The sequence below is a fragment of the Schistosoma haematobium genome, chromosome 7 (assembly GCF_000699445.3).
Source record: "Schistosoma haematobium chromosome 7, whole genome shotgun sequence".
In the NCBI taxonomy this organism is placed as follows: domain Eukaryota; kingdom Metazoa; phylum Platyhelminthes; class Trematoda; order Strigeidida; family Schistosomatidae; genus Schistosoma; species Schistosoma haematobium.
The window spans coordinates 8,010,816-8,026,814 of record NC_067202.1 but is presented as its reverse complement, the minus strand read 5'-3'; the positions used below and the strand labels follow the sequence as shown (position 1 = coordinate 8,026,814).

At 33.0% G+C, this 15,999-nt stretch overlaps 1 protein-coding gene across 1 annotated transcript in view; it reads right to left on the bottom strand.

Annotated features, from left to right (window-relative positions):
- Positions 1 to 59: 59 nt before the first annotated feature.
- The window catches only part of ADCY5 (Adenylate cyclase type 5), a 94,907-nt gene continuing 78,967 nt past the window's right edge, over positions 60 to 15,999 (bottom strand). Inside the window, exons 25-30 of the mRNA XM_051217910.1 lie at positions 14,526 to 15,229; positions 12,060 to 12,749; positions 9,561 to 10,081; positions 7,150 to 7,515; positions 4,763 to 5,009; positions 60 to 2,614 (exon numbers count right to left, since the gene is read on the bottom strand). Of these exons, the coding sequence (XP_051064345.1) occupies positions 2,101 to 2,614; positions 4,763 to 5,009; positions 7,150 to 7,515; positions 9,561 to 10,081; positions 12,060 to 12,749; positions 14,526 to 15,229 (3,042 nt within the window). The 3' untranslated portion in view covers positions 60 to 2,100. The remainder of the gene's footprint in view (positions 2,615 to 4,762; positions 5,010 to 7,149; positions 7,516 to 9,560; positions 10,082 to 12,059; positions 12,750 to 14,525; positions 15,230 to 15,999) is intronic.

The following is a 15,999-nucleotide window of genomic DNA, read 5'->3' as shown; positions in this document are numbered from 1 at the left end:
CGCTACATTGACCGTAGTATTTTATGAACTATAATGTGGTCAGTAAAATACCAACCTTACGCTTAATAAATCTATATCTAGGTTCAACTGTTATCAACGGTAAAATACTTTACTAAGCTGTTCTATGAATGAAGAAACCATATTTTCCCCTTTTTTTATTATGTTGGAACATCATATTCACTAGCGTTTACTAATTATATACATATATATCATCGTAATATTTGTCAGCAATTAGTGAATGAATGAATAGATAATATTACTGTTAGAAACAGAGTATTGGAGTTAAAGTAGTAAAGTAACCGACGAGATTGACTGCGTAGTGTGATAAGGATATCAACTTACAGATGTGATGACCTAGGTTTATAAAAAAGTTATTTTCTGTATAGTGCTTGAGTGCTGGTCTGAATTGTAGTCTTTTTACATTGGGTTTTTAAGATGTTAGAAATCAATCGTTAAATATTTTTTATCTTCAGTTAAACCATAAAATTGAAGTCTACCGGTTCTTTATCGATACGTGTGTTTTGTGTTTACGTTCAACATCGTTTCTCTGTTGCCTATTGTAGCAGGCATCAAACTACTTTGAGTTTGTCACAGTGATGACTACCTGTCATACCATAAAATTCAACAATTAATTGGTACTATAGCCCCTATGAAATGTAAACACTATACTGTATATCTTATCATAGTTCGTAGATAATAGCCCCCGAAAAGTCTGAAACAAAAGATAACACATTTGTGTTACTTGGAAGTTTACGCCCCTTGACCTGACAAGAATTATCCCTAAATACTCATAGACGAATGTACAGTCAACAGATAGTTGGAAGTATAATCACTGAATCTACACTGTTAACACCAAGATAACTCATGATAAAACTATATAAACTTTATTAAATTACAAATATACTTAAAAAGAACACTAAGTATTTTTTATAGGCCAGTATTTAATTAAGATAGAAAGATAACCAATACATTGTGAAAAGAAAGGCAGGCAAAAAAAAAACACATGTTGATATTGAACTGAATAATTTCATGATACTTATTTTCTTTGTATAACGATTCAAAATTAGCAAAGATTATACTTAAATGTGCATTGACACACTGCTATGATAATTCATTATTCAAAGCAGTTAAATTAAAATGAGAAAAAAAATTTTTTATTTGAGGCTTTAAAATTTATACTACTAATAAAAATTGTGAGTAGTTGAAGTAGTATAGAGAATAAAAAAGAGTATATGATCGAGCCATATAAATAGGTATGATCCTTTTCACTTATTATCCATATCTATACTACTTGGAACAGATAAAAGTGTACAAATGAAAGTTCAAATAACGATAATTATAAAATTATTTATAAATAATAATAATAAAACTTACAAAAAAAAGATTGATTTCAAGTTAGGGGTTTATAAATAAATATATCAAAATGGGTTGAAAAAAAACAAAACAATAACACCATACACAAATAATGCAAAACTATAAGAGAAATTCATGCATACATTGATCAAATGCCTAAAGTTGACGAAAAAGATCATAATGAGCATAGAGAACATAAAGAAAACTCCACTTAAGAACTGAAATGAATGATCGTTATTGCGTCATTTGAAATGTATAACGGTTTTACAACCCGCATAAAATCAGGGTTAAAATCGTTTTCACGTCCTTGAAATAACTGCAAGTTTTCCTTTTTCTTGTTTTCGAAATGCACAAATTAAACATGGATATACTTGAACAAATGGTAGAGTATTTCTTTTTTGTAGAAGCTAAGTTGACTGAAAAATAAGGCAAATTGTACCGGGATTTTGTACCAGAAACAAAATTAAAAAAAAAGAAACAATATAATTTATGCAATACAAATACATAGTTAGATAGATAAGGCAGTATTCAAGAGGTAAGTTGATGCTGATAATCAAGAAGAGTAAGAAATAGAAGAAATATAAAGATAGTGTTGTAGTAATAAACATTGCATAATATAAAGTTAAATGATAAGAGAACCGGTTTAACCAACGGTAAACAAATATACTCATCATAAGGAAAAACGACTAAGGCGTATATATTAAAGAGAAAAATAATAATAATAAGTTTAACTACTTAAATTATTTGTTAGTAGTGTATATGATCAATTATTTGACAGGTAGTTGTTAATTGTAATTCTGGATCACTAGCCCATTTACGATTATCTATTGAAAATTTCATTAAATATTGATAATTTTGAATTGAATTAGGCATTTTTTGTTTATGAACATCATTATAAAATTGTTTAATTTGATCATTTTGATATATAGAATGATTATCATTATCACTGACATGAAAATCATGTTCATGGTGATCATATTGTTGTTGATCAGAATGATGTTGTTGGTGATGATGACGATGATAACGATGTCGACGATATGATGTTCTACGTGATAATGATAAAAATAACATATCAGATATAGTTGTATAATGACTAGATGTACCAATAGATGATGAACGACTTAATGAACTAATACAACCAGGTAGAATAAATCGATGTAAATTAGCTGGTAATAAATTACGTACATGTTCAGTACGTTTCTTTAAACGTTTTAAACGTGGACTAGAATGTTCATTTATTTCCTGTATAGAATTTTCAATCCTGTACATTAATAAGAAGGAAAAAAAAGTATGAAGTTAACCACATTCAAATCAGTCAGTCAGTAACAACGTAGAACTTTGTACGTACGTACATCAAATCAAATTGCATACCACATTAGCACAGAGATGCAGTTGTCGATTCAAATCCCAGTGGTAAAGGTAGTAAGAGTATAAGCAGTAATCGGAAAGATTAGGGGTTGAAGATGTTATTCAAGGAGTATAATACAGTGAAATAAATTTGGGAAGAGAAAAAAAGAGACAAGGAGGAATCAGAAGATTAGAATTTGGGAGAACACAAAGAGTGGATGCACCTGCGCCATTGCAAACGATTTTGAGCCATGTCATTCAGGGTCTCTAACCATCGGTTGCTATCATCTCTCGGTCCCCAACCAGGTAGTCTACACCTACCAACATGACTCAGTCCACTAGTCAGTGACTTCATGGACTTGTGCCATGTTTTGGTCTGGTCTCCCCTAGCTTTCTTCCAACCTACTCCTATACCACTGAACATCGCACATCGAGGCAGTCGGTCGTTGGGCATACGTAATACGTGTCCCAGCCATTTTATTCAAATAGTACATAATTAATGAATATTGTAAAGAATGTAAGTTTCGTCCCCTTATTAATAATAACTAATAAGAATGTGAGTTTGTAGCGAATGTCTTTCAATGTTCAACATGTATGCAAGAACTAGAGTTTTTCTGTTCATTTCAGTCAGTCAGTTCATTTAGAAAGTAGATGCTACATAATACAGTATAATTTCCATTGAAGATTCCAGTTCAAGTCCTAATTTCCACGTTATTCATTTATTTCATCCAGCAAATCAATAATGTACTACAGTAGTATGTTCACAGAAGACATATGTAGTGAAATTGTTAGATGATCAAAATAATGTCCCTAGTGAAAACTACACTCTTCTATGCAATAACCACATCCAAAATGAACGAGAAAATACTCGGAGTTGTTTATCCTCTTCTTTATTAGTTGATACATTAATAGAGTGCCATGTTTCTAAGAGTCTTCTAGCTTTCTTTGTGTTTCTTTCGTCCAGTATTTCAAAGTTTCCCAAATAGAAATCGTGTCCATGGTTGTTCTCATCCACTTATATGAAAGATGCTATGTCGTAGCGTTTAAATAGATGCTGATATTCACGCAGACGCAAAAGCGGAGGTAGCTTTATCTTATGTAGTGCTTTTTGTAGTTGGTGCAATTAATTGTATAAATGATGTTTGGTTTAACTCCGTTTGTTGTAGTGTCCTTTGGTCTGCATTGCAAAGTTAGTGTTTGGACATAACTATCACGCAGTTTAAACATATAACCGTCTAACAATACAACTGCAAATGATACATATAGCTTTTTACAAGTTACAACTAAGAATCATAATAAAATACACCTGTTATTTAGTGCTATTTACTTACCTACCGATAAGCTTTGAAAAAATTATTTGGAATCTTGTTGGTCATATTACCACTAACATCAACACCAAATAACATACTTAGTGAGTTATTTGCAGAAAAATTAAAGTTTTGTTGTCACATGCCTGGAAGCAATCAGCATGAAGTCCTGAAACTAAGTTTTACATAAGTTCAAATTTGTCAAGCAAGGCATAATAATTATAATCTTGAGAAGGTTGATGATCCTTACACAGTTTTAAACGGCGCCACCCAATGTTACAGTGGTATAATATACTGCTGAGATATTCAAGTTGTTACTGATCTCTTATAGGATTTACATATTTACTGAAAAGTAGTCAACATCAGTACTGGCGAGTATCAACACTGACGCAAAAGTTGAGTTCTTCGCCTACTCCAACCGCCTTCCATCTAAACACAGTGCACGCCATTTTAATTCACGTAAACTACCGATCATAAGCGTAACTCAAAACGGCATTAATCACTGCTTAGTTACTAGTCAGCGTAAAGCCAAACACTATCGGCAATTTCATATTTTAAAATGAAACCATCAAAATACGCATTCACTAAATTAATCACATCAGTAAGGTAAATATGCTTAGTAATATCGGTTATAAAAAAATAGGTATCGGTCTAAAGCAACAAACTACTTATTACTCTCTAAGACAATGAGGTGTGCATCTCAATAAACACTAAATGGTCGGGCCAAATAGTAAGTAGAAAGAAATAAAACATACTTGGAGATTTTCATTGAATTACATCCTAATTCATGTTCATCATCATTAGCATTATCAAGCTTCCAACGTTTATTTTGTACCTTCACTTCTTCATCATCCCCATTGTCGTTATAGGGAGCATAAAAACTTGAACTATTGATTGATGATGATATTACATTCAAACATGTTGCACTAAGAGATCGTGGTCGAACAAGTAAACAACCAAGTTGTGAATGGTTAAAGTTTTGATAGGTCCATTTTTCAACATCTACACAAAATTGTTTTAAATGGTGTAACAATAGTGGTGATGAAATGATAATAACAGTAGTAACAATAATAATAAGTTTAGCTGAAGGGGTTTTATAGACGTTGATTTGATTTGTAAGTTGTATTTGTTACTGAATGATCATAGTCGGGATACTATTAAAAAGCAGTGGAAACTGGACAGCTTTAGAGTTCTAGTACGAAATTCCTTAGCAGTGAGTATCCACAATCATGCAGGGGATCAGGCTAATTACCTTCAAGTTTCGCAGCAGATGCTTAACTATTAGGAACACTCAGTCAATAACCGATGGTATAATTTCAAATGTAATTAATTTGTGATATACCGCGAAGATCATCCAACCACACTGGTGACAACTATTTTACTTCAAACATATCTGAACTCCACCAGTTACGGTTTCCCACTCGAACTTAAGGAATATCTTGAAATAAATGAGCTGGATATAGTAGTTCGGTCGAGAGAGTTGTTAAGATCGGTTTCATATGTAGTATGTATTTCTGGAGCGTTAAATGTCTAAGCTTCGATTTTTGGCGGGGTCATGGGTGCTCATTACTGAGGAAACGTATACTAGGATAAAAAAGCTTTCCAATGTTATCTGGTCTTCAATGGTACTCCAGATGCGATCAGCCTGTGACAAATAAAATTTGCAAATTGTAGGTTCTTAGATTAGTTTTACTCTAACCTACTTCGAATTCACCTAGAATTTTACACCAAAGACAAAGTGTATATGTCAAACGATTTTTGCATGTACTAACAATAGTGCGATAGTATTAATGATTAGAGGCCTACATATTTCTTACATTATTTAAGTAGTCTACAATTACTTCTAAACCTTTTAATTAAATGATAAATAATTGTGGATTAACAATCACCATAAATAAGGCTTCCTCTACACAATGAACCAGATGATAAATAAAAAACGAAGATGGAAAACGTTACATCTAATAGTAAAATTATTATGAGTTTAGGTGGTGATGAAGTTGACGGCATCCGGCTGTTTAATCCTTGGCAATGAAAGTCAACAATTCCGAAATATTGATGTATTAGGTGAATTCAAACAATTAAATGGCATCTCTAGGCCAAACAATAGGGGAGAAATGATAAACAGGGACACTATTGAATACAAGGTAAAGGTTATAACCTATATGTTCTTGGCTAGATTAAGAGCACAAATGTATTTATACTAATCATGTATGTAGACGTTAATTTGGTTTACCAATCACGATTTTCATGTTATTTTTGCTTGTGTGACGGTTTGTGGGAGTGAATAGGAAGCGTGTGTATCTGTGGTTAAATTCAACGATCGCAGAACATAAAAAACGCAGTATCCAATAGGTACTGAATAATAATTTTTAAGATAAATGGGTCATTAATGAGTATTCTCATGTTTCGTAATTCGACAAAGGGTGAATATTTGCGATGGGTGCAATCTCCCTTGAGTAGGAAACCTGTCCAATTTTCTTAACTTTGTTGTTCATCTAACATTAACAATGGAATGATTATAAATCATACGCTTCATTTTTTTCAAAGCATGTAGCTACAGCTAATTACTCTGTGGTAATCACAAAAAGACTTTTATTCTTACGTATAAATTGTAGCGATCAAATTGATAGAAACCAGTAACAACAAATTAAATCCAACTCATTTTCCTGAGCTTAGATGATAAGTTATTGCATGCACTCACTTCACATATGATTGTCAAAGCCGTAACGGAAAAATACTGACAAAATCAGTCCATGAAGACATTGACTGTGATTCCGAGCCATGTTGATAAATCCATACTACCTGGTTGAGGTTCGCAGCGGATAACCACAACCAGGACTCAAAATAAATCAAGATAGGGTAGGTCCATTCACTACTTCTTTCGCTTTGAATTTTCAGTTTCAGTATTCTTCTATACATACATTTACACTCTATTTTCTCAAATTATATTCTTAAAACTTAGCCTTTCTCATTATCATAGCTGCTACAATCATTTCCGCTCCTTTGCTATTCATTGTGTTAATTTCACACGATCGTGCTAACACAGTGTGGGTAACTTGGGCAAATACCTATTTGTGTCAAGCTCTACGTTGAATATAACTGACAAAAACTGACAAGATAGAATAAAATGTATGGAACTCACCATATTGCCAAGGGACTTCACCATTTACAATGTACTCATCTCCATGAAATCCTGATTTAGTGGAAAATTGACTTTCATTATTGATGTTATTATTTATATCATTCTCATGAAACAAGTCAATATCATACTCCCCATTGTTCATATCAAATGCTCGTTCATCATCATCATCTTCATCCAATTGTGAAGTGACTGTAGTCACCGTTTCACTGCCAATACCACTTCCAAAGGCACCAGTACCAGTATATCGTAGTCTACAAGTTCGTAAAGATGGTTGGCGTGAACATGCTCGATTAATTTGAGAGCTCCCCGGTAATAAAAATAAATGAGTTCGATGTAAACCAGAAGTTGGCAATAAATCTGCTTCACCTACAATATTTTTTTAGTAAAAATCATGTATTTCATAGGTTGAATGGGATAAATGTGAATTTAAGCAAAACATTGAAGATTTATGATACGTTAAGCCAATGAAACATAAGCCAAATGATAAACACTCACTATTTGGTAAGAGTGAGCTGCATTTTCCAAGGAAAGCACACGCCACTGATTGAAAATTTGGCTTTGTTTTTAAGTACGAACAGTGTCTATTTATGAAAGGATGTACATAATATCCTGGATTCGGTTTCAGCGAATAAATCTTCTTTCTCACTCCGTCTTCACATCCAATTAGTTGGTTTAAACTTGTGTAGAAAAAGCTTATATATCAGTATCAGACTCGGATGACTGCATACTTTTAGAATAACTAAGCATCATAGATTGATACAAGTTATGGAAATGCTGAAGAGATCACTGAATAAAGATCCTGTTTAGTGAATTTATAAGTGATGTTACACGCAACTCGGTGTGAGATTTATCCAAGAAACTCTGAATGCACTACTAGGTTAGAGATGGAGGATCATATATTTTCACTGTTGTTCAGTGCGTGACAGTAACATAGCAAACATCAAATAATATTCACACCGGAAATGTTTCATTACAACTGTCACAACTTGAGACTGACGCAAATTTGTACGTTCGACAAATCAACTGGTTACCCGAAACTGAAATACTCACTCAAATCAACATCAAAGCTAGATGATATCGTTTCTGATTTGTATAGCTTATGTAAAACGGAATTACATGTGGATTTTTGATTAAACAGTAATTAATTCAATGCTTCAACTGACTACATTTAGTTTGATCATCGGTGTAGATTTTCCTCTCTACTCATCATGGTGAACCTCTTTTGATTTTATATAGTTTAGGGAGCATGAATTTATCATTCAAGGATAATAGTGGTACTGTAGAGGGATAAAAATTCAACTGAAGATACTAACGTGAGGAATTCTTTGAATGAGTTGAACAACGAGAAGGTATAATTTAACGAGTGTGTTATTATGAACAAGCCACATTTTGAAGAGGATGTGATTAATAAATTAAGTTCTAACCTAAATATTATAGTTTAGATACATTTATCCGAAAAACAGATGAAACAGGATGAAGTGGATATTTTGTATTCCATGGTTAATTAACTGTGCAGAATATGGATCAGCTTGTACATCGACGTATTTTAAAAACATATCTTTATTCAATTAGCTCATAAACAAACACATTCACACAAACATACTGATTAGATTCAGTCTTGAATATCAAAATAATCGGAAAAAGACAAATCCACAAAGTTAGTATGGAATAAATAGAACGTGGCTAGCAGTGAAATGCAGGACTCGCGTTTCGTCCTATTTGGAACTCTTCAGGATAGATGTGTCGACTGATCAGAATTCAATCAAAATATCAACAACGGGACATTCTAATCCATTTGTAATTGAATTAAAATTTAGAAAGCGTTTTATTTATTGAGAGTTAATGATATTCAAGGAATAAACGTCAAAATGTAAAAATCGTGTAAAAGTACAGATTCGTTTGTTTAGATTTGAGACTTAATTTCCACGTGAGGCGTACCGATAATACTTTGATTCCACCAAATCAAAGTAGGTCGATCAAGAGACTCAATACTTTATTGATTAAATAACCTAAAGTTAAATCGTCTAACTAATAGCTAAGTCTTTCATTAAAATCATGAACCTATACTAAGTTAGACCATCATTGAAAACATGGAACGTGGATACTAACACTGTTATGTATCGACTCACTGATTTAGAGGTTAAACGTTCATACGCAAGACCAAAAGAGGAGTCCCATGCTAGGATGAAACGGTCATCCAGTGATTACAGGCTTTTAATGGTGATCAAACTAAGATCGGTTCATGATTTCAGTGGAATTCAACAATCTCCACAACCCTATACTAATAATAGCGGAAAATCGGAAAACTGCAACTATTTTTCTGTCCTAATGTCCTTTTTACTTTTTTTTAATAAAAAAAGAAAGTCTACTTGTATTATCTAAGTAATGATAACTTATAAAATGTTGTTTACAATTAATATGATCTCCATCAGAATTTTCACTTGTATTAGCATTTGTTGTGAATTGTTCACCATCGACAGGAATCCAACCCATAACACGTAATTGTCTACTAATTTGTCTAGCTTCAGCTGCAATTTGTGCATCAAACAAACTGTGATTTAGTAGTGGTTTTTGTTGAGTAAATGACAGTGGAATTCGTGATGATTTTGTATTATTATTATTATTATTATTATTATTATTATTATTATTATTATTTTGTCTACTATTATCATTGTTGGTGTCATTAATTTTATGGGACAATGATTTCATTGATTGTGTGTATAACAAAGATGAATTCATTTTCTCAATTACTGTTGTTGATAAGTTAGATATTGGTGGTGATGACGATGATATTAAGTGTTCATTAGTCGTAACACTATAGTTTAATGTATAATTTGTTAATCCCAATTGATCATGATAATCATTAGATGTACGTAATAAAGAATTGTTTTCAGTTTGAAAGCCTGACTTGTCCACATTATCATATTCGGAACTGGTTAGGAGGAAAAAAAGAAAAGAGAGGAATGAAAAGATGCTTTAACCGTTGATAAAATCTTTGAAAACAATAAATGATTAATGTGTATAGATCATGATGTGAATGAAATGAGAAATATGTGAATCAATGGGAATTTTAGTTAATTCCAGTAAGATAATAATTCATTAGTGTGAATCTATTCTGTTAGTTGAGAGTTTACCTAGAAGATTCAAACTAGAATGGAAAGGCCAGTTTAATGGGTTTTTTCAGCTAATTTTAGTTTGCAACGAAAAAATCTTGAAATGAATGAGATATCAATTTTAAAACCTTTATGAAAACGTGTTTTATTGGTCACAATTTTCTAACTGTGTTCCTTAATGTATTGGTAGCCCCCAAATGCCCTGGTACGGTCGAGAGTGGGGAGAGTCAGCTCTCCCTCACCAAATGCTCACACATGGCCACGCGTATGTAGCCTCTACCAGGGAAGTCCTACTCACTGCCTTCTCGCATCATGGGTGTTGTTTATGAAATTGAGAGGACGAAAAGCGAATGTCCGGTGCTTTAACCGGTTTAGTGGGTATGGAGGATCTACCTAGGGGGGTTGGAAAACCCTGATTCCAAACCAATGGCGCACATGAGCTCCAGTATCTTGAAGGAACAAATGGTGTACGAACCAATCGTTGGTCACCCGCTACCATGGGAGTGCATCTTCTCACGATGCTCCATTGCCTTATGGGTCAGACCTTTATGTCAAAGGCTCCGGGTGTGGCCACCTAAGATAACCACCTGCTTCGGTACGGGCACCCGGGCATTATCACATCCCTCACACAAATCAAATGAGATTTGTGTGGCGCATATGTATCTGGTGCCCCATTGTAACAATAAATAAATAAATGTGTTGGTAACAAAGAGAGTAGAATTGGATTCTAATAATAGTATAACTAGAGGACAGGAATTTCTAATGTCAATAAAAGATCATGAATTGATTCATTTCGGTTTGAAAATTTTTCCAAGTTTTCGTATGTAAAACGCGTACAACCTGATTATTATTTCCATTGTCTTCTTCTTATTCGACTGCTTTCATGTACTGTACTATATTACTTACTAATAATTAGTAACTTATGGCCCTTTCAATTATTTTTAAACGTATAGCTTTTGATGTGTGACATTTGATTAATTTATTTTCTTAGCATTCCTTATAGTTTATCGTCATTTCCCTAGTCTTCTGTGAACATTATTTAGTATGCACTAACTTCAATATTTAGCTTTGTATATTTCTCATTCCAATCAGTTGTCTATAATTGTTAATTTTGACACAGAGACATGATGTTGCTTAGTTTGTTGATCTTTTTTAAATTATTCCAAAACAACAATCTCAGGAAGTATTTCTTCGTCAAACATAAATGCCTTAGAAGATCCAATGAATTAAGGTTTGTAAGCTGTATTGCTCATATTATTGAGCAACTATTTAGCTCTCGACTGACTTCCTGTAGGACTGAGATATTTACTATCGACTGATCGGTATGTTGTAACCAAGGTTATGTTTATATAATCGTTTAGTGGTTATAAGTCACAATCTAACCTATACATGGCATGCAAAGCCGAGCCACCTCGACCGTTGGCCATGATTTATGATTTTATGTATAACTCAAGAGTTTCGTCTGAATTCTTATGTGAATCGAACGCTCAGTGCTCATGAAAAGTAACCACGTTTTGTTCCACACCTAACGGAATATATATTACGTATAGTAAAAATGCTAGGTGATATCTGATACTTATGAATGTGAAAACGACGAATCTTCAGAGCTAACAATCCTATAATAAGTCGACATGACTATTCTATGGCAACAAAAATATCTACATCGTCTGCAAATGTAAAAATTGATCGAAAGGTTAAACACCACTGATCAAATGCGAATCACACAGAACAAAGTGTGTTAGCAAACGTGAATACACTGGAAAAGAGAACATCATACACTCAAATATATACACTTACCGGCCACCGCTTGTATGACTGTCAGCAATACTAATAGTTCGATGTAGGTTTGCGACAGCAGATTGTTGATGTTGATTAAAATCTTGTTCCATGATAATAGTACAATTCAAATGGTCATGATTGTTGCTGTCAGTAGTAGTATTAGATTGATTCTCAGATAAATTTACTTGGTTCTTATCAGTAATTGATTCATTATTATTACTTTTATTATTCTTCCTATGAACTACAGACAACATATTATTGTTATTATTATGAAAATTCTCTGTAGCAACGCTAGCGTGACTGTTGATTACATTCGACGAATATGAAGGTGAACCAACATCAGTTGTACTATAATGAGTTGAACTTGAAACATGTTCATTATTATTCACCGAAGGTAGACAATTACGATCATCAATTTGAAATAAATTAGCATAATTATTATTCACAGGTTGTTGACATTGTCGAGTAATATTGGTAGTTGAGGTTAAACGAGAATTTTGATCCATTGAAACTGGTGTATTTATTATTGAAGAATCTTTATTATTACGATTGGTTTCAACTTCAAGCGGAATACCAACCTTTAGACTAGTTATTTTCTTTGTATTTTTCTTTTTTCTACCACCGTCATCATCATCATCGTTGTCACCCTCGTCATCATCATCATCATCATCTGTATCGTAAACTGATGAGGCAGCATCCCCAATATATCTAAAAAGCATTTTATCATGAATTAAAACGTAATGTCCTAAGAAAATAATACTGGATGGGGGAGGTGGATAGGGAATATTATTTTATAAAATAACAATAAAATTTGTATTTTAAAATAACGAACTTTCTAATGAAAGAAAATTGTCATAACACAAGTAAAAGAAAGAGGGAAACGAGTCATAAATATGCAGTGTATCCATGGTTCTAGTGAGAAAAACCTATCTATGAATGAAACGAATTGGACTGACTTTTAACCTGTTCCACTGTGAATAGGTAGTTTACTTTAGTAGAAAGAATTTCAAACAATTTCCGAATAACATATTGTTAACCAGTTGAATTAAGGAGATCGAAGACTTATGTTTATCACTGACAGTTGAGGAAAATTATAATCTAAAGTATAACGAAGTATATAGAAATATCGATGTCTTTAAATTCAATTATCGCATAAAGGGGGACAATTGAAATACATGTAGAATTATTTGATGAAAATTAGAACACTTAAATTGACATGAGACGAAATCAACTGTACAAAGTTCATAAGTGCTCATTCTTTATCATAATTCTCCAATTTTGAGCTTTGTCGTTTACTAATTTTTTTTTCTAGTAATCGGACTATATTCATTATATTTAGTCGTATTTTTACAACTAAAGATGCTACTACTATTATTGGAACTCCACAACTGTGTGCATCATGTTAATTCTTTTTAATCACAATGTGGATGTGGAGTAGGATGAGTTGATTTAATGCAAATGTGTGCTGAATTCTAGGGTGTACATAACTGCTGTTATGTAATTTACATTATAAATCGAAGAATAATGTACATTTCTAATAAGTTAAGAATTAGGTACAATAGAGAGAGTCAGGAAAATTGACATTAGGTTGTCAATGACTCTACGTCACATACGATTACAAGAACATCTTAGTCAATCAAAACAGTTCTTATATTTTAATTGCTGATTGATATTCAACAAGACAATGAGACTAATAAGGCTTCTACGGTCAAACATATAGCTTACTATTGACGATTATATTCATAAATTTTGAAGGCAGATTGCTAGTTATAGTTATTCCCGCCCAACAAAGTAGGAGAAGCCTATTTGCGCTTTGGGATAAGGGAAGATCCTTGTAAAGAGAATGAGACTGGACACCAAAAAAAGCAAACTAAACGGACGCGTTATGGTTCACTTCGCGGATTTTATGTGTAATTAGAGATCTGAAAACCGGTTATATGGGTGAACTCGTTCTCGTTCACACTTGTAGCGCAGACGGTCACGTTACTGTCTACACATTCCCATCACTTTCAGAAACTTTTATGCAAACCAAAAGCGCTGGTGAGTCATTAATGAGTTCACCAGTGCAGAACGTGGAACTTTCTCTCAAGTATGCTGTATATACGTACATTTAAATGCACATATCAGAGAAACATACATTCCAGTGATACACATATAGGCATATATGAATGAGATTGCTAGTACAAGTTACATGCACACATAGAACGCATAAACGGAGACCCATACAATCGATAGGATACATATAGGTATAGATGCGATCATCTAAGGTCGTAGTCCAGCGGCTCCCATTACCGAATAAATATCAAGTACTGAAATAAGTGTCAAAAAAGGTCGTCATAGACGATATATTTGGAGGGGGAGTGAGTCTACGCAATAAACCGAGACATTTTTCCAATTTATAAATGACAGATTTAATTCTAATTGAAACATTTACTGATATGCTTGAAGAAATAAATAAATTCTGTAAAATAACAATCCACTAACCCGCTCATCGTATCACTTTCCTCTCCAGGTGTAATCAGTGGCCAATTTGTACGAGATCGATTAACTTTAGCCAATTTTCTTAAAGCTGGACGACCTACCACAGCTGCAGTACCATTATTATTGCTGCCAGTGGCAGTTATTTCAGTTGTTGTAGATCTTTGTAAAGTACTACTATGCTTATTATTATTAAACCTATTCGAAACTTGAAGATTACATTCTGGATAATATTTGTTGTTCGGTGATTGAAACGAATTTGGATAAAGATTATCATAATCTGAGCTTAAATCCATTCGATCTATTAATTGATGCTGTTTTTTATTTGTAATTATTGATGATATAACCGTTGACGGTAAAACAAATGGACGAGTACTGACGACTTGATGATCTCTACTACCAGATGGTGATGATGAATACCATGGCATTCTATTTAATGCCATTTGTATAGGGTGAGGATGTGATGAAAAATCCGGTAAGCTAACTGGTGCTATCTCTGGTAAAGATGGTCGTGAAATAGTTTTTGTTGAATTGCTTGGTTCACTAGAATTATTCCATTGAGAATGATGAGAATTATTGTTCAATTCATCATTCTGAGTAAATTGTGTTTTGGATTGATGAATGTTGGATAGATAAGATGGTTCTTTATTATTAGTATTGACTGAAGTATTATTAATTCCTTGTCCAATGCGTCCATGATAAACAAATAGCTGGATAAGAGGATAATGTATAGAAAAAAAATGATATGCAGAATCTGTTAACAAATGAAAAATGAAATTATACAAAATGTATTATAAATGATTACGTAAGTCGGCTACAGTATTGATGATTGGTCTTCTATATCAATGAATAAAATTTGGTTAAATGAAATGAGCGGGTTTATAAGAGACCCAGTAGTAAGTAATTGTTTTCAATGAAAAAATATATTTTATACGAATATTCGTCAAGATTAGAACGAATAGTTTGACAGAAATTGAGCGCCGAGTATAGAGAAGTCATTATATGGGAAAACTATATATATTCTCAGCGATTGAAATTTAACTAATTCCAACGTTTCGTCCAGCTAACTTGTCTGGACTTCTTCAGGATATTGAGTAAAATCTGAATCAAAACTGAATAGTCTAAAAATATAGACTTGTGTACTCGAGAATAGGTTACCTCGCTCAAATGAAAGTAGATTGGTACTTCTTTTTAACTGATCGGATAATATAAACTTCAACTATACAATGAGAGCCTTCAACAAAACTTTGAAAAACCTTTCAGGAGCTTTGAAGAAGTTGATCAACACTTTTTACTACCAGCGTTAAATGAAAACAACTCAGAAACGTCCTTAAAAATGATGGATTATGCATAGTACGTAGGATAATTGCCTATTCCATTGTTTAGGTTAGTGTATTTCGAGAAGTATCCAGAATATCAAGGTCAAGAGTAAACGCAAGAAAATCACAAAATAGGCTTTAAAATGAAGCTTCCTTTATAC